We start from the raw sequence: 19743 nt of genomic DNA on the forward strand, positions 1-19743 counted from the left end.
AGGATGGGGAGGGGAACACCGATAAGAAAGGGGAGGTAGGAGGGGGAGTTTTGCCCGGAAACCGGGAAAGGGAATAACACTCGAAATGTATATAAGAAATACTCAAGTTAATAAAAAAAAAAGAACATCTGGGGGAATCATCATCCCCGATCTCAAGCTGTATTACAGAGCAATAGTGATAAAAACTGTATGGCATTGGTACAGAGATAGGCAGGTAGATCAATGGAATAGAATAGAAGACCCAGAAATGAACCCACACATCTATGGCCACTTTATCATTGACAAAGGAGCTAAATTCATCCAGTGGAAGAAAGACAGCATTTTCAACAAATGGTGCTGGTTTAACTGGAAGTCAGCTTGTAGAAGAATGTAAATCAATCCATTCTTATCATCCTGTACATCCACATAAAACCAGATAAACTCAAATTTATAGAAGAAAAAGTGGGGAAGAACCTTGAACACATGCGCACTGGGGAAAATGTCCTAAACAGAAGACCAATGGCTTATGCTCTAAGATCAAGAATTGACAAATGGGACTTCATGAAATTGCAAAGCTTCCGTAAGTCAAAGGACACTGCCAATAAGACAAAATGGAAACCAACAGATTGAGAAAAGATCTTAACCAATCCTACAGGGCTAATATCCAATATATAAGAAGAACTCAAGAAGCTGACTCCAGAGAATCAAATAATCCTATTTAAAAATGGTGTATAGATCTAAACAAAGAATTTTCAGCTAAGGAATATTGAATGACTGAGAAGTACCTAAAGAAATGTTCAATGTCCTTAGGCATCAGGAGAGTCAGACCAGTAAGAATGGCTTAGATTAAAAAAACTGAGGTGACAACAGATGTTGGCCAGGATGTGGAGAAAGAGGAACACTCCACCATGGGATTGCAGGCTGGTACAACCATTTTTGAAATCAGTCTGGAGGTTTCTCAGAAAATTGGACATAGTTCTACGTGAGTACTCAGCTATACCACTCCTGGGCATATACCCAGAAGATGCTCCAACATATAACAAGGATATACGCTCCACTATGTTCATAGCAGCCTTATTTATAATAGCCAGAAGCTGGAAATTACCCAGATGTCCCTCAACAGAATGGATACAGAAAATGTGGAACATTTACATAATTGAGTACTACTCAGCTATTAAAAACATCGACTTCATGAAATTCATAGGCAAATGGATGGAACTGGAAAATATCATCCTGAGTGAGGTAACCCAATCACAAATAAACACACATGGTATGCACTCACTGATAAGTGGTTCTTATCCCAAAAGCTCAAATTACCCAAGATACAATCAAAAGACTACATGAAGCTGAAGAAGAAAGGATGACTAAAGTGAGGATGCTTCAGTCCTTCTTAGAAGGGCAAACAAAAACATTCATAGGAGGAAATATTGAGACAAAGTTTGGTGCAGAGACTGAAAAAATGGTCATTCAGAGTCTGCCCCATGGATCAGGCCCATATACATGCAGCCACCAAATCCAGACAATATTGCTGATGCCAAGAAGTGCATGCTGACAGGAGCCTGATATAGCTGTTTCCTGAGAGGCTCTGCTAAAGCATGAGAAATACAGAGGTGAATGCTCGCAGTCAACCATGGAACTTAGAACAGGGTCCCCATTGGAGGAGTCAGAGAAAGGATTGAAGGAGCTCAAGGTGTTTGGAACCCCATAAGAACAACAATACCAACCAACCAGAGCTCCCAGCGACTAAACCACCACCCAAAGACTGACTACACATGGACAGACCCATGGCTCCAGCTGCATATGTAGCAGAAGATGATGGCCTTTTTGGGCACCAATGGGAGGAGAAACCCTTGGTCCTGCCAAGTCTGGACCCCCAGTATAAGGGAATGTTAGGGCAGGAATGAGGGGAAGCAGAAAGGGGTGGGTGGGTGGGTGGGGGAACACCCTCATAGAAGAAGGGGGAGGGTGATGAGATACTGGGTTTATGGATGGGAAACCAGGACAGGGGATAACATTTGAAATATATCTAATAAATATATATAAATAAAAATATCTAATAAAAATGATCTAAACATAAACACTGGCAAGATGAGGTTTTAGAGTGATCAATTACCGAGACCGTTGTGAAGTCTTTCAGGAACAGAGCCCTAGACTTCCCACCAGCAGTAGTTCATCAGTGGCTCAGTGCGGCTAATTCAGCATCACCGATAATTTTGGATACACACCTGGATTGGGCCGGGAGTACTGACTGTTTCTGAATAGTCCTCATTATTTACAGATTCTACAACGGCAAATTCACGTAACAGTTTAAAAGACTTATGAGTTACCCTTGCCCTCAGAAAGGAACTCTCAGTGCCTGACTCTCCACTGCACCTCAAAACCTTGGTTACTCAGATTATCCAAGTGGAAGCCTCCTCAGGCCTGTTTCCATGGTCAGGCCATTATTATCAGGCCTGCCAGAACTTTGACAGATTAGGCCAAACCTGAGGACAATATCCTGTTGTAACCGAGGACATTAGGGCTGCTAGAATGGGGGAGGATACTGCCAGCCGATATCTGCCCCTGCCTGAATAGAGGTGGGACTGTCACCTGGCCTCCCAGCTTCATGTAGGGTAGGGTGTCTATCTGGTTCTTTTCTCTTGCCTTCAGCGTCTGGGAGTGGGTACTGCCTCTTGCTTGGCCTTGCTGTGCTCTTTGAGGATTTTCCTGGGCAGACTCATTCTTTGGAAGGGACAAAAGCCTGCATTAACAGGATATCTGGACCTGGGTAGCAGACTTGATGATGAGCCACCAAGAATTCTCAAGGAGGTGCCAGATATTCTGTCAGTGCTTTCCGAAGTCTGAATGACAACCTGCAATTTATCTTCCATGCTGAACTTTATTGTTTAATTCCACAATTCAGTTTCTTCCACTAACATTTCTTTTAGCAGTCTAGTATTCTTTGTATGTAGTATTCTTTGTGGTAAAGCACTTTCTTAGAGGTTTCTGAGATTGTCCCATTTAGTTGGGAGGCAGGAAGGAGCTGCGCTTCACAATGCCCTATGGAGTTCTCTGTGAGCCTCATTTCTACCCATCGTATTGGCAGAAATTCCTCCTCAGCTTCACTTCTAGGGATCAGCAACATAATATGGCCCTGGGAATAATTAAAATATGGAGTTCGTTGTTTGATAAGCCACAGTAAATCTTCCTTCTTTTCATACTCTGGTCTCTCTCAGCTGGTCTAGGTGTTTATGAATTATCCAATGTGGCTACCTTGTTCATGAGAATACCAAGTAAGGCAAGTACATAATGAGCTCTGAATTCTCGGGAATCCTACAAGATTCATTTGCTTTTCCTGCCTGGCTCTGCCTACATTGATATCTGACTTGGCTCATTCCTAGGCCACCTCCTTGTTTTGAGTGAGATGTTGTCATCATTGCAGCATCACTGGACCCTTGTCTTGCTATCACTATTCAGTGGTGAGCAAACTTGTTCAAGGTCAAATGGCTAAGAGTGATTGCAGGTTCAATTCTTGTTCCCTAGCATAGCATTCTTGAATTTTTATAAGCTCTACCCAATGTGAAAGAACCTTTTGCTTCCAAATTGGAGTCCTAGTTAGGATGCCCCTGGTGCACTGGGCTCTGTGGATTGCTCTGTAGAATTCACAAAGCCTCACGTGCATGTATGAGTACGCAGAGGGTAAGGCAGAATGTCTGCGGAAAACCATTCCTCAAACACTAGCAGCATTCAAGTGAGATAAATATTGTTTCTGCACTGGGACTCATAATTTAAATGTATGTCCTACTGCATTGGGAGAGAGATCTCATGTTTTCTCCAGTCTGGTTTTTCTCTCATTAGTATCCCTCTGCTTGTCGAGGTCCACATGTGTGTTGTGCGTGGCCTCTTGTATTGCATTTTCTCCCCCGGAAGACCTTCTGGAATCCACTCAATGTCCCGATGATATTTCCACATCAAAGGCCAAGGGTACTTAGAGCCTTCAGCATGAAGCACATTAGGCCAAGCTCTGGGCCACTGGCTCATCCTCTCTGGGTTTTCCTGTGCCCAGGGCATGGATCAGCAGAGCTGAAAGAACTCAGAGCCTCACATAGCTTTGACCTTCAGAGAGCCTTGGAGTGACAGGAAAGGCCCCCATCTGGCCTCAGACTGCAATCCCTCCCCTCCCGCACTGCAGTGGCTTAATCTTCTCAAATTCTGCTTCCCACATGTCTCTCCCTCACACCAGAGCCTTTGATGGCTTCCAATTCCTTTCAGAAGAAAGTCAGAATCACCTCCCCTCCATTTCCATCCTTTCACAGTCCAAATCCTTTTCTAATCTCTTTCTTTCATCTTACAATTTTTCTTCTAGAACATTCTTTACTGACTGAACAGAGCTAGTTGGCCTTCAGGGAAGATACCATAGGCAAGTCTCCCCTTTCCTGTTCCTGAAGATGTATGTGGGTTTTTACATTCCTTTAGAACCCTGTGCATCCTTTTCTCCTGTGACTGCTTTGCCTCATTTTTTTTTCTACCTGCAAGTTGGGCTTTGATGGTGATTAAATACACACATCAGTCTTCCACAAAAGCTTCACTTACAACCAACTGTGGACAAGGCCATTGAAACCTGTTATCTTGGCTGCGAACACTAGGATGTGCCTTCTGAAAGCTTTATACTCCAGAAAGTTTGCCTCCAGATTTGGAGCCTAGAGATTGTCTCTCCCTTGGTTTTTGTTACCTTCCAAGGCATATTTAGGTATGGATTCTAACACAGTTTGCAAAACTAGAGAAGTGCAGCTCATATGCTAATCTCAAGCACGTATTGGTCGTGCTGTCTATTTCATCTCCCTCAGCTTCTTTTTAGGTAAGAAGTGATGATAAACGACTATGGGAGGCCAATAGTGGGGGATGATACTAGTCCCACACCCAGTTAGAGCTGAAGTCCCACTGCAGGCAGAATGCTGAGCCAGTACCCACTTTCCACTTCTCCTTATAACTGTTGCAATAAACTGTGGATGTCCTGGACAGCAGCCATGACCAAATTGCCATAAACTCCCTGAACCAATTTGGTCTGAGTCATGTGTTCTATCAGAGACGGTTGTATTTATGGATGTACAACGTGACTTCTTTCAAAATCTTGTTAGAATAATATTTGAAAAGAAATTGAAAATGCAAGCTGTAAAAGAAGTAAATGCTTAGTTAGTTGATCTTTGCTTTATTGGACATTGTGGCATTTTTTTTTTTCTATCCAAACTGAATAAGCCAAACTACAGTCTTATTAAAATTTATTCTCGAGGAACTTAAATTTGTTCTGGAATGAAGTTGCAAACCAGTTTCCCCCTTTAAATGTATCATTAAAGTATATTTGTTTTTATTAAGGCAATATAAAGTGCCATTTACTCCTTCAAGGGGATATTGCATCAGCCTTTCTTATGAGGAGGAAGTGACATTTTGCTCATTCCCCTCATTGCAGAGGGGAACTCACAGAAATCTCCGTCCGCATTCTGCAGACCAAAGGAGAGCATCTCGCTGCCCTGCATTACGCGGCTATTTAGAGCTAATGCTATATTTTTATTAGGTTTAATTCTCTTCTAAGTTAATAGACCAGAAATCAAAGCTCTGTGGATCACAGACACCTGGAGGCATGAGCAGGAGACTGTGGCTTACAAATGGGCACTAATCAGTTTTTGGAGCAATCAAAGGCTGTGGAGATTCGGTCTCCTCAAGAGGAGATGGCCAAATGAGTTGGCACACATGATGCTTTGGCAGACAGAGGTCAGCAGGGAGTCCTTGTCCATGGAGGAGGAAGGAGCAGATGGTAGAGATGAATGGTGTTTGGAGCAATCATTCCTGTCGAACCCTGACTGTCAAGAGCTGAGGGAGTGACGTTTCCTGATTAGTGGCAGTTATGGGCAATTTCTATTCTGGCTTTTCCTCTACCAACATTCTGGGCATCTGTGTCAATGAAAGCAGAGACCTCACACCCTTCCACTTTTCTTTGAAATGATTTGGACCTGAAAAGAGAGTTACAGCCTTGGGCATATTTTTTTTCCTTTTATTCTGAGACTCTTTGCCCCTTTGGGGCAAAGTTGTCTTTTTTTTTTTCAGGTAATAAAATGGACACCCAGTTTTGCAGGAGTTGAGGCTGTGTTTTACATCCAGACTATCAGGGTCAAAGACAGTGGGCTTTAGAGGCTCATAACGACCCAGGCTTGAGTCTTAGCTTGGCTCCTTACTGCCTTTAGGCGAACTCTTGTGCTCCGTGAGTTCTGTTTACTCATGTGAAGATTGTTCCTTGTGGGTAAAATGGAGGGTAGACACTTTGTGAAATAATTGAGAAGATAAGAGAGGTAATGAAGTGACACACATCTGGCCAGTTCCACAAGCAGCAATTAAGAAGGAAAATACAATGAGGTGTGGTGGAGGGAAGCCACTTGGTCAAGACTCTCTGATAAATCTGTTGGATGAAGGCAAACGATGTCTCACTATTTAAAAAAAGTTTAACTGATAAACTTAATGTGATTTGGTGAGACTTAGCCTGGCCCAAAAATGCTTAGGCCTTGCATATTCTAAAAATCAATTGTATTCTGAAACTGAATTGTGTTATTTTTGCTAATTCCTCTAGCCCCATTCCCTCCCGCCCACCATTTTGTTGTTGCTGTTGTTGTTGTTATTGAAAAACCAGTATACTTGCTGTAGACATTTCGTAGCCATCTTTCCACAGCCTGGCTTCCCTTTCTTCAAAGTTCCTAGAAGGGTTTTGCAGGCGCTAAAGAATGATCAGTGCCTTCAAATCAAGGGAGAGACACAAAGCCCTGGGAACTCAGCAGATTTCCACACCATTGGTTAACACAGTCCTTAAATTGGCGATTCTTCATAAGGATTGCACTTTACAGTCACTGGGGGAGCTCTAAAAATTATGCATGCCTCACTTCCACCCTCCCCACCCCCCCCCAGAGCTCTGATGTAAATGGCTGTGGGTAAAGCCTGCACTTTAGGGACTTTTTGAGGCTCCCTTACTAATAGTTAAGGTGCAGCCAGGTTTGAGGCTATGGCTGTAATGCCCACATTCTTAAGATACATGACACCATCACGCATGCTTTCTTCTCTCACCAGGCACCTCAACAAACCTAAGTCAGGCTCAGAATATTGCCTCATCTAGAAGAGAGTTCAGGTTTCACAATGAAGTCAGTTTACAGTTGGAACTGTTGCCGTGAAATCTACAGACTGTGTTAAATTAGGATGCTCATTAAATGTGTGTTCACACTGGGGGCATTAAAAGGAGAGGAAAGAAGGAAAGGGAAAAAAGAGAAGGACAAAGGAAGGGAGGGAAGAGAACACGATGTACCAAGATTCAGTCCATACCCTGCTTGCTAATAGTTTCTATTCTAGTCCACTCCCAAGAGTGAGGACAGGATTTTAACAGTAGCTGTGGTTTATTTAAATAGCACCTTACTATTTCATTGAAACCCTGTTACCAATGGTTTCTGTCTGGACTGGGTGTTAGCAGGTCCTTGGCATCTTGTTGAAGAACCAATAAGTAGCACAGGATGGAGGGGTTTTATTCCAAAGTGAGGTGGAAGTACAGACAGACAGAGAACAAGAGAGCTTCAAGCACAAGTCCTTCCTCAATGCCCATGGTTACTGCCAGGAGTTTCTTTGTGTGGCTTTGGAAGGAAGAGTTAGTGGTAGGGGCAGAGTATGGGTGATTTCTATTTTAATTGATAGGTTTGAGTTATGTAAGCCATCGGATATGTTTTGCCTATGATGCATATGATTTTAATATTGTATAATTATGCATATGTAATCACATGCTGATTATGCATAGGCTTAAGATGGTAGTAGGGTTTTTTTCCTCTCCAAATGTTTATGTTGAGGATAGAGTCTTCCTTCCTGTAGATGCAGCCTAAACCAATCTAGGCTTAGTATCAGGATATGTTTTGGCCACTAAAGGAGTTAGTTTTACTAAGAGTCATTGGGGGTGGAATATAAAATGACTAAATTGCTTTGGAGAAGGGAGGCTTGCAGGTGCCGTCCCGTGTGGCTAGAATATTGTTGGGAGAGTGATGTGCATATGGCTTGAACCAAGCAGGGGTCTGGGTTGCTTGTTTGCTTCAACCCTATAGTGAGTCTAATGGATACCCCTAGCCTATTTTTTTTAAACAAAGAGATGCCGATGAAAAACCAAGTGACCAATGATACCAGCTAGAAAATGCAAGAACTGAGTTCACCTCTGGAGCCAGTCATCACCTTGATGACTTTTTGGATTAAATAACAAGGCATTGGCAGTAAAGTTTGAGATTCTCACTGGAATAAGATATTTAACCTGAAATGGGTCTCAGAGAGAGGGTGATAGGCAAGAGGCAAGGAAGGGAGAAGCACTAGGTGCCTTTGAAGAAAAACGGAAGAATCTGAAATGCTGTCGTCCCTTCATTTATATTTTTCTTTACCCCTTAAACCAACACCCTGCACCTGGAACCTGCATCCAGGAAGTTCATTAACCAAGACTTACAGGTCTCCTTTCAGAAGACCATAGCGACAGCATCTATAAAAATGGCCTTCATCAGAAGCCTTGTATTTTACCATATAGAACATCCTTCCAAACAGGATGTGAATGAGGCTTTAACACGACGGAGCTCTGGGTGTACAGTGAAAGATTAATGGATTGCTGAAAACAAAATGGAGTTATGGGGAATAATATGTGCTCCAAAAGCAGGGCTGGGTCAAGGCAAAAGGAGAATTCATTTCCTCTCCTTTGGCCCTTCACCTCCATACGCCAAAGATTTCATGGGTCTAAAAATTCGCTGGTGGGCTGCCAGGAAGCAGGATTTCATGGTCAATCATTCTAACCAGGCTGAGTCTTTCGGGTCACATATTTTATTTCTCCTCCTTTTCATGGCTCTGATTTTATGTTTCCACTTCAGTTTATTTTGCATATTTCTTTCCCTTCACTTAAAATCACACACAAAAGGACTGACTGGCATTTATGGAATGTTTGCTAAAAATCCGGGTACTGTGCTGGAAACCTCAGTTACCTAGGGACATAGAAACTGAAGGAGACAGATGCACAAACAAAAACGAAGAGAAAGACTCCAGATAAGAGCCGGTGTGAGGAAATGCAAGAGGAGTGGACTTGGAGAGAAAGGAATGGGAAGGGCAGAGACTGAGGGATGACAAAATGGATAAACAGAAAGCAGAAAATGAAAGACAGGCATGGTTCAAAGAAGAGAGCAGGAAGAAAGCAATGGAGGAGGCAGCCGTCAGACAGGGACCTGGTTAAGGATCAGAAAAGAGGGGGATGAAGGGGAAGCTGAGTCGCTGCAGAGGAGCGAAGGAGTATAGAGCCTGACGCTGCCAAGAGCACATGACAGAATTATCTGATTGTTGGCTCCACTGTCTACCCTTTTGGGAACGGGCAGTAGAACATATTTTACATGTAACCCTCTGAGACTTCTGACTGAGATGTGAAGATACTAGCTCTCTTGGACAACACATTATGTATCACTTATATTGCTTCTGATGGTCATAAGGCTTTAGGTCCTACAGGGGCGGATGTACAGTGTGAGCTGTGTAGTGTGTGGAACATGAAGGGGCTTCACGGGCTGTTGCAACTTCTGTAGGGTGAGTGTTCGCTGCAACATATGCTGCTACTGGGAACATCTGCATATATTTAGATTTCTTAATGAAATTTTCCTGAGCAGGGAAAATGGCTCTTCCAGCAAAATGCTTGATAAAGAAGCATGAGAAACTCAGTCCAACGGCACAACTCACAAAAACAAACAAACAAACAAACAAACAAACAAACAAACAAACACAGAAACAGACATGGTAGCATGTGTTTGTAAATCCAGCCCTAAAAACTTGCTGAGTGGCATGTGCTCCTGAGATTTCACATGACAATAAAATAGGACTTTAAAATATTTCTATATAATAATGAGTTGAACCATATGAAAGTGCCGTTTCTGTAGGTCAGACACATCACAAGTATTTGTGTGTGTGTGTGTGTGTGTGTGTGTGTGTGTGCATGTGTTGTATACATTTTTGTGTGCATTTGTGTGTGTGTGTGTGTGTGTGTGTGTGTGTGTGTGGTCAGAAGTATGACTGTTAGTCCTCAGGAGCTACTCACCTTGTTTTTGAAGTGGTGTGCCTCTGACCTGAAACTCAGACATGTATTAGACTAGGCAGGCTGGCCAGTGGAGCCCCAGGGATCTCCTTTTGTTTGTTTTTGTGAATTGTGTCGTTGGACTGAGGTACTCATGCTTCTTTTCATTAAGAAACCTAAACATGAAGGTTTCATTAAAACATTCTGAAGATCTGGTACTGATAGGCCACATTTTCCTTGGATACCATCCCCAGAGCATCTGCTTCAGCTAAAGATGCCCTGGGGGGGTCTTCCCTGTACATATGCATTTGTGTGTAGCCCCTGCTTATGCCTGTAGGTATATAACTGTGGCCTCTAACTCAGAGTATTGCTGGTGTCCCACTGATATGTATTTTTGAGAAGCAGTTATATTTTCTTTCATTGATAGAAACCAGGAAGGAGTTGATTTATGTATGCAAGTAGCAAGCACAAGTCATCCCAAACCAGACATTCATATGCTCTTTTCTCTACAGAGATAACATTGGAAAATCCAGTGGATATTCAAAACCTCACATAGAACTGACTTCCATTTACCATGGATTTTAAAATCTGCAATACATATATATGATAGTGTTTAATTGATACATCTGAGAAGACTCAGTTTGATCACTGGAAAAGCTACCAAGTGACTAGGACATAGGTGGTACACACAGAAGGGACAGAGGACAGATCCATGTTCCTGGGAGGAGAGTGCAGCATGCTGTGAGGTTTACTATAGTTCTCTGAATGATGTATAACTTAAAACATGAGTTATTTACTTATGGAACTTTCTCTTTCATCTTCTCAGGCCATGGATGACTACAGAAGGGGGCTGATCTACAATGAAACCATAGAAAATGAGACTGTGGATACCTGCCCATGACATAACGGAAGCAAGTCAAGGCCAGCCCACAACGTCATGGAAACATGTCCAGCTTGGCTGCAGTTATCTTCCTCTACATGTTTACACTCCCACAAGTCTCTTCTCGAGTTCCTGGTATGCTTAGGTTTCTCACTTGTATTTTGTTTGCATTCATTAAATTAGGTGTTCATTTGTTCAGCGGGAAGAAATCCAACATAGTAAAGGAGTAAAAGGGGAGGTTATCAAGTTGGCCTTAAGGATGAGGCTCCGGGAAAGAACTCGTTTGTGGTTTACCTCCCAGCCTCCACACTTTCCCTTATGTAATGTATCAATGCATCCACTGAGCCAGGGCAATACAGGTAGACATTCGTCCCATTTTCAAGGAGGAACAGAAACTCTGACAGGTCAAATAGAGTTATGCATTGTCACAAAGCAGGGAAAAGTCAGGGCTGAGACTGGCATATAAAAAGATCATAATTACAAGCTCTTAATTTATGATTAATTTTAGTTAACTAGGAAAAGGAAAAACCAGAACTCTAATAAATCCATGAAAACAAGCTTTGTTAGAAACATTTTAAGATGCAGACTATCTTAGTTGTTTTTTTTTGTAATAGGATTTTGGGTACAAATTTAGAATTAATAGAAATTGGATCTTTGAGTCCCATTAACAGCTCCCCTGTTCTGGGAGTGCCAGACAGTATCCTGAGTGGTAGTTAGGGATACCCTGAGAAACATCTGATTTTCCATTTGAGATCACTAATTGATTGTCATGCTCTTTCTTCTAACTCAAGATTAGGGGTAAAGTTCTGGAGGCTGAATCAAAGAGCCCTTATCTCATAAGGGAGGGCCTTGATGTTTTATCTTGTTAGAAAGCAACAGGACACAAGCACAAGTGTACAATGGAACTCATCACAAGGAATCCCTGTGCAGAGGGCATCGATATGCTCAAGACAGTGGAGTCCACATGACCTAAATGCCTCCCACTAAACTCTGCCTCCCAGCACTGTCGAATGGGACTTCTGCTTTCAATACCCACATTTGGGGAACACATTGAAAACATAACATCCCCTAAATTCACACACAGAAACATGATCTTTATTGTAGAGTGTACAAGGAAATGGCAGTGATCCCGGAAACTGATGGAACGCCTGGTAAACAAGTCGATACCAGGTTAATGCCAAACTAGAGTTTAGAATGGTACAAAATAGAAATTACTTCATAAAGTCTTATGTAAATAGGTTAATGTAGAAAAAAGCCACAATACTCTAAAAAAATTCTCAAATTTAAAGGGATAAGCTGTTTGGAGGATGTTGGCCATTAGCTAGCAAATAGTGTTTTAATGTTTGCTCTCGAATTTTGTCTGAGACCATCTGGTAGCAATGTGTTTCAGGGCGACAGTATCAGCTTTGGCTTTACATTATTGATAGAATGCAGAGGCTCAAAGCTGAACCAGTCTGATGCTTTTCTGTAAGTTAGCCATTCATTAATTAGGAGGTATTTTCTTCTCATGAGTATGCAGGCAGAAGACAGAAAAATGGATGAGAATTTGGTCTCTTTTTCAACTCTGCATGGAACAATATCATTTATTTTATCACACTCTCTTCAACAGGAATGCATCATCCATCGGCCTTCATTCCTGTGAGTTAGGAGGCAGGGTAATAAGCCATTTTAGATGTTTCTTACCACACCAAGTAGAAACTATATATCGACAGAAGAGTTCCATTTAAATTGTGTTTCAGAAACTATGGAGATGGCTCAGTGGTAAAGAACACTGACTGCTCTTCTAGAGGACAAGTGTTCCATTTATAGCTGCTTATACCTATCTGAAAGTCCAATACCAGGGCACTCAGTGGTTCCTGAGGCACCAGGCATGCCCCTGGTACACAGACATACATCTGGGCAAAACATCTATATACATAAAGCAAAATGATAAAACATTTCATTTTAATTGGAGGTAGTTACTGAGGGATTAGCCAAGATCAGAGTTCTGCATTGCTGAACAAAAAACAAGGCATTTCTTCTGGAATTCTGTGGGACAGAGTAGAAAGTATGTGGCTGGTTTTTTGAGATAGACCTGAGTGGAAATACCTACTTCATGGGCTGGAGAGATGGTTTAGTTGGTAATGTGTCTGCCATACAGACACAAGGACCTGGGTTCTAACTCTAGCACCCGCTCATGTTTAAAAATCTGGAAATAGTACTCGGTGAACATGGTAGTGTGCTCGTGAAGTCCCAGTGTTGAGGAGGCAGACACAGATCCTTGGAGCACAGTGGGCAGTCTCTCTAGCCTACTTAGGCCAGTGAGAGACCCTTTCTCAAAGGAAATAAAAGTGGATGTTTCCTGAGGAACAATATCTAAGTTGTCCTCTGGCTTCCATAGGCATATGCACATGTGCATGCAAACACATGCACACACATACATACCTAGAGGTCCTTAGGCAAGTCTCTCACCTTCCCTTACCTAAAAACAAGGCTAGTGTTGACACAGTATGGGTGCAGTGCTGGCTATGTAGCAGGCACTTAAGAAAAGAGTACTATTAATGTGAACACAGTAAACACTTCCTTGGTGAAAGCTTGTAACTTTGAAGAATTTGTTTTATTAACTAGTGAGGTGCCCATTTCCTGGTGGTTATTTAATATCTAAAAGTCGCACGACAGAATCACGTCCTGAAGTGTTCATTTATGTGCTGTTCTCCACACGTCAAGGGTGCTGACAGACCGTTTGCGCTTCCTTGTTTCAAGGAAAGAGAAAAAAATTTTGCCTTTCTTTTCAGAGAGTTCTGGCTTCACAAGGACGACACCAAGCAACAGTCTAAACTGCAAAGGGAAAGGGGCCCCTGTGGGGCTCTAAGCCTATACAGAGAACTCCAGGCAACTGAGAAAGATGGCAGCAGGAGAGGTGGGCCTCCCCAGGGAAGAGGCCCTCTTAGTTGTCCAGTGTCAAATGGTCAGCCTTGAAAACACACATGCAAGTAATAGTATTATATAAAAGTCAACTGGTTTTATTTAGGAATATATATGTGTGCATATACAAATGCATGATGTTGCATACAGTAACAGTTAATGAAAGAAAGAGGCCATTGAAGGAGAGTAGGGAGGGGCATATGGGAGGGCTTGAAGGGAGGAAATTAAACCACAATCTCAAAAATTTTTTAAAAAAATGTATGCATGGGGGTGGAGGAAGTGAATAGGTTTAGATGAAAGGTTTTCCCAGATGTGCCAGACTTGGGTTGAAGAGTCTATGAGGAATCAATATGTCATCCATCACAGTTTGTCATAGCTCAGTGGACAGGGCCGATTAGTAATGCTCACATACTAGGCTTCCCCATCTTTTCAATGAATCCTAGTCTCCAGCCAGGGTTTGGAAGTGAGATTCAAAGGCCCAAGGGACATGCAGTCAATGAGAGCTGTCTTAACTGGTGTGAACAAGGTTTGCCCAAGGTCATTGCCTGATCCTGGTGCTGCAGATGGTGCAGCTGGCAGCATCAGTCATACTCCAAGTTCAGGCCCTGCTCGTGTGGATTTTTGGGATCAGATTTCAGTTGATTAAGACAGTACAGGAATGTGACATTTCTTGCAGACCCCCACTTGTAAATTAAGATTCTGGTCTGTTCCATTTGTAAGGCATTGGGAAATCAAGGGGAGTTGAATCCTGATCTCTGAATGCCATCACCTGGGGTATTGGACATTGTAGACGCTCATAAAGCAACCCGGTGCATATCATTCAAAACTCAGAGAGTGTGGCACAAACTGCTGTCAAAATCCTCAGACACGGGAGAGTTTATTTTTGCAAATGGCAGACAGCCAGGAGGAGGGACTTTAGTCCTTCCTGAAGGGATATATTAAAACAAGCACCCCCACCATTGCTTGCCAATATTATTATTATGTAATGGCTATAGCTGTAAACTCCTAAAACTTTTGTAGAGTCAAAAGTTGTTTTGGAATTGTGCCTGCTTGATATGAGGTAAATGTCTGGAACCCAGTGATGAAATAGGGAACTGTATAGTTCACGATTTCCATGACTGCTGAAAATGTCATCTTCATGAATGTGGACTGGGGGTGGGGGGGACTCTCCTGGGTCAACTTCTCATTCTTTACCCCAGTTCACTGCACTGGATTTGAGAAGGACCGCAGGGGATGTGGATCAGTGAGGCCTGAGGGTTGCCATTTCAAAGGCCACGGTGATGGTTTGGACTCTGTAGACTGAGCCTAGTGTACCCTTCTCCACATAATGTCTGCAAGAGCCTCCTTCAGCCACTGGTGTCTCACTGTCTAGTTTCTAGCAAGGTTTCCCCTTTGTTACCATCACATTATTTTCTTATTTGCAAACATTTGATGGTTATTTCATGAAACAAAACAAAACAACAATACCCAAACCTTGTGTTCTGGCCTTCAAGGTTTGCTGTGATTGCAATGGATGTTCGCAGTTTATCTTCCCTGGTACTCCACTCTGTGGCTGCACTCCCATTCTGTCAGGACTGCTCTCTGACACTCTCCAGTTCTCTCCTGCACTCTGTTGGTGTCCAGTGCCCCACCCACCGGTCTGTACTAGTTCTTTAGGGATCATATTACATGTTACCTGATTTGTGGACTCCCTTTGCAGACACCCCATCCCCCACTCCTTTAGCACGTAGACTCTGAAAGATTAGGAAGTTTTCTAAGTTCCTCTGGGTCTCTCTCAATTTTCTCATGTGTGGAATGAATTCCTTCTGCCATCCGAGGGGTGTAAGTTATGCATGTTGTGTAGGATCAAGCGGGATTAAGGAACATGACTGGCCCATCTGATTACTGGGATCTTCTCTTTTGAAGTTTCATTTGCTTGGAATCTCTGCTACATTCTCTATTACAGCGATTGAAATTGGCATTTCCGATCTGTACAGCACATTGTCTTCTGTCCCTTTGGTTGGGAAGTCCCTGGATGTTAGACAGAGCTTTCTTAGCGTGGACATGCTGCACAGTGGGGTCCTTGGCCAGGAGGTGGAGGCTGAAGCTCCCAGTTTTCACTCACTGACAGCATTTTTACTTTTCTGCCCCCCTTCTATCTAAAAATTGAAAAAGGGATATTCTAAGTCAGTCCTCTAGGACATGAGTTGGATCTCAGGTGGGCTTCTGAAGAGGGCAACCTGTGAAGTGGCCATTGAAAATCAGTACATTTCTAGTAAGCCTGGGGAAATCTCATACTCATGCATACGCGTTCCCAGCTCATTAGGTTTCCAGTTGCATCTTTTAAGTTCGGACAACACTAGATTCTAATGATTGCACTCCTGGAGAGCCAGATAACTTCCTAGTCAGCTGAAATAGACAGGTCCGGCAGGAAACCCAAGTCGGAATTGCTGATCATAGCTGATATTATCAAGTGTCACGCCTAGGCCCTCATGTGGACTCTCTAAGGCCATCCTCAGAATGCCCTCAGAAGATGAATATATTTGCTATTCTAATCTAACAAGTGAAGACCCCCATATTTGAATGGATCCAAGTTCATACACAGGTGCATGCTGGGATTTGATGTCCAACATCTGGGAAGTTGAAACCAAATGCCCTGCTTCACTGTGGTCCATAGCTTTCGGCATTCCGGAAGTTGTCCGGCCAAGCAATGCTCTGGACTGTCCTCTCGCTAGTGGCCCTAAAATCCGGGAACAGATTCACCACCCACATATTTCCCCATTGGAAAACCGGGGTGACCTTTATACCTCTGTGCCCGGGTGCAGCACCCTTTGGCTTTATCGTGGTAAAGGGCTCAGCCTCCGAAGTCTTATCCGGAGGTTCCAAAGGCCGTGCTGAACGATTCTCTCTTTGACCCAAGTGGACTGTTGTACGAGACATTTCTTGGTGTCCTCATATTATCTGCACTGCTGCTGATGTTAAGATTGCTTTTAAAGCACATTGGTAAAGTGCCTGGCACACAGTGGGGCCTCTACAAAGGCTTGTCGAAGAACATGGAGTTACTTTTCTAGCCCTTTGGTGGCCTCTGATACCCTAAGCCTCTTTTGTCAAGTTTGGACTACTAACTTGAGGCCAATTCTATATCCCCACAAACTTGCTAAGCCTGCTTCCCACCAAAGCAGGTCAGACAGGTAGCTGGTCTTCTCCTGGCAGTTCAGCAGTTAACTTTATCCCCATCCATACCCCAGTTCCTGGAAGAGGCTGTTTCTCTCTCCCAGATTCTGTAACAAGGACACAGTTAGGTCACCTTGGGTTTCTCTCATCAAGACCCTTTCGGAGACAACCCTGACTGGTTGCTTCCAAAGCCCCTGTGGCCGAGTCTCAGATGAGTCAGTTGGCTTGGGGGAATTTTGTTAGCAACCCTGATTGCCTTTGTTTTCATCTTCATGGTGTGTGCGCTAGGGTGGGGGTGTGCTTCTTGGGCTCTGGGGTGGGGTCTGGCAAGTTTGGCTTCTAGAAACGCTGCCAGCCTCCATGGGAGCCCGTGATGGGAAGCCACGTCATGCCATACTGCGCATTTTTAGGCCACACCCATCCCCAGGGCCCACTCAGGCGCCATGCAAGCCCTAGCCATCCAGCTCTCTAAGCTGCCTGCGATGAGGTCATGGGTGGGGTACTGGAGACCCCCTCCAGATAGGGTGGGGGCTTCCTCTACAGTCCAGGGGTGGACCAGAAGGACTTGGAGAGAGGCTATGGTGATAGTCCAACCCCCTGCTCCCTCGTAGTGGTCTGTAGGCTGGTGTGGGTAGAATGGAGGCAGAAAAAGAAAGCAGGGAATAGCTGGAAGGGAGGTGTTTATGAATTAGCCATCCCACTAGTTACGGGTGGAGGGATGGAGCTCACAAATGTTGTCTCTTTACTACTTCACCAGGAACTAATAATAGTCACCTCCTTGCTTTTTATAAAGTTTCACCTTTACTCTGAACTTAATCACCAAGATCTCAACACAAGGGAAGCTACAGCCATCATCATTATGTAACTAGACTTTGGTGCAGAAAGAAAAACATAACAAGACGGTAAAGTGCTTTCTTAGCTGGAGACAGCGACTGTAGCAAGACCTCCCATTCCCTCCCAGACCTAACTGCCTTAATTGCTAATATTTCCACACCAGTGGGCCTTGCAGACTGAGGTCACCCCCATGTCCCAACCACTCCAGCTCAGTCGAACCTACACTTCTTTAACCTCTGCCTGCAAGCACATATGTGTGCACATAAAGCAATGGGTGCAGGGCTCGGCTAAAGATTTTAGCCTGCAGGATCCATCTTCTGATCGCAGTGAATATCTGGCGATTTTTCTTTTTTTGCACCTGGAATTCTGCCTTGAGAAAATAGGAGCTCGCTGATAACGGAGTTTCTCCCGGAAATAGAAAGCAACACAGAATGTTCACATGTCCCTCCACCCCAAGATGTAGATGACCGATGCATAGAAGAAACACAAGAGCTATCTGAAGGCATAATTGACAAGGCAGTCACCCTACTCAGATAAAGACACCCTCGGCCGACTTTGACTTCAGCTAAAAATGTCCTGTTCGACTGTTTTGTTTTGTTTTACCCTCCAGGGAGACAAAAATAATATAAGTAACATTTTCATAGGATCTTACGAGAAAGAGTCAAATCGTTTACTTAATTATAACAGAACATATTCCACAAAACAGTAAGTCACAGGAGCCACAACTGAGAGACATTTTAGGATGTTAATATAATCTATGAGAAAGTTTTCAGAGTTCTAAGACTCTCAGCTTTGGAAGTCAAGTTTTGTAGGAAAAAATAAATACTGAAAGTAGACCATACATCATCCCACTGCCCACTGGACAGCTTATGCTCAAAGACTGGGGTTGTTTTTAGAGAGCCCTCCGACCTTTCCTAAGAGAAACAGCATTTCCATACATAGACGTTTACTACATCAAGCGGAACAGAAAGCAGGAGAGACTGCTGTTGAGTCCATCCTCTGATTTATCATTTGTTGACTTTCTATCCACACGTCCCTCCATCTCCTTACAAGTAGCTGTCTGTAGTTCTTCCTGCAAATATTTTGATAAAGCTGAAACAGGAGGGGGAAATGAGGAAGGCTGTAGTGAAAACGATATCTTACCTTTCCTGGGCATTGCTGGGTTCAGACGTCCTCCCCAAACATCAGACTTCCTTGCTTTGGTTCTCCCATGAATTTAGAAACCATTAAAAATTATTCAGAGCAGAAATATGTTTATTACCCAAGCTGCTCCACAACAATGCAGAGAAGTGTCTTGAAGAAAAGTGAAGGATGTGTGTGGAGCGCGAGCTCATGCTGTCGTACGAAGTTCTGCAACCGTCTTTCTCAGTTTAAACAACCTCCCACTCCTTCTCCCAGGCACTTGCCAACTTCTATAATTTAAAGCAACTGCGATCCTTCCCATAATACTCACATTTCAAAGAGTTTACTATATACACTCGTTACGAATGAGGAGGAGTGGGCAAGGTTCTTCTGCAAACCGCAGACAGAGGCAGACGCAAAGCAAGAGCCTCAGGTATCTGGAGGATTTTCCGTCTCTCTGCAGCCATCGCTGGGTGCACTGTGTGGATTTGAGTCCCCGTGGCCTTATAAAGTAGTATATAGAGATTGACGGGCATCATTTCCTGAAGCACTTAGGAAAGTTTATTCAGCAAGTTAGGAAAGGGGCTAAACCTGTGGTGTCAGCAGGATTGTTTTTGTGTCATTTCGCCTTCATCTATCACCACTGTTTTCACGAAACAGAAAAATACTTAAGGTGATGTAATTTGCATTAGTTGTATTTAAGCACCAGTCCACATGTGTATTATATATCTAGGAAGGACACGTACTTTGGACATTATGTCTATGTAATTGAATAAATCTTCTGAGATTTTAGCCT

At 43.3% G+C, this 19743-nt stretch overlaps 1 protein-coding gene across 2 annotated transcripts in view; it reads right to left on the reverse strand.

Moving 5' to 3' along the window:
• Positions 1 to 19429, reverse strand: part of C1qtnf7 (C1q and TNF related 7) — a 112475-nt gene extending 93046 nt beyond the window's left edge. Inside the window, exon 1 of one of the 2 annotated variants that reach the window (NM_001436831.1) lies at positions 19279 to 19429. Coding sequence is in view for 1 of the 2 variants with exons in the window: in NM_001436830.1 (NP_001423759.1) it covers positions 18969 to 18981 (13 nt within the window). In the remaining variant the exon portion in view is untranslated. Of the gene's footprint in view, positions 1 to 18968; positions 19170 to 19278 lie in introns of those variants that run through there. The other variant, NM_001436830.1, reaches the window with a different exon arrangement.
• Positions 19430 to 19743: the final 314 nt, after the last annotated feature.

The sequence above is a fragment of the Rattus norvegicus genome, chromosome 14 (genome assembly GCF_021556685.1).
Source record: "Rattus norvegicus strain SHRSP/BbbUtx chromosome 14, alternate assembly SHRSP_T2T, whole genome shotgun sequence".
In the NCBI taxonomy this organism is placed as follows: domain Eukaryota; kingdom Metazoa; phylum Chordata; class Mammalia; order Rodentia; family Muridae; genus Rattus; species Rattus norvegicus.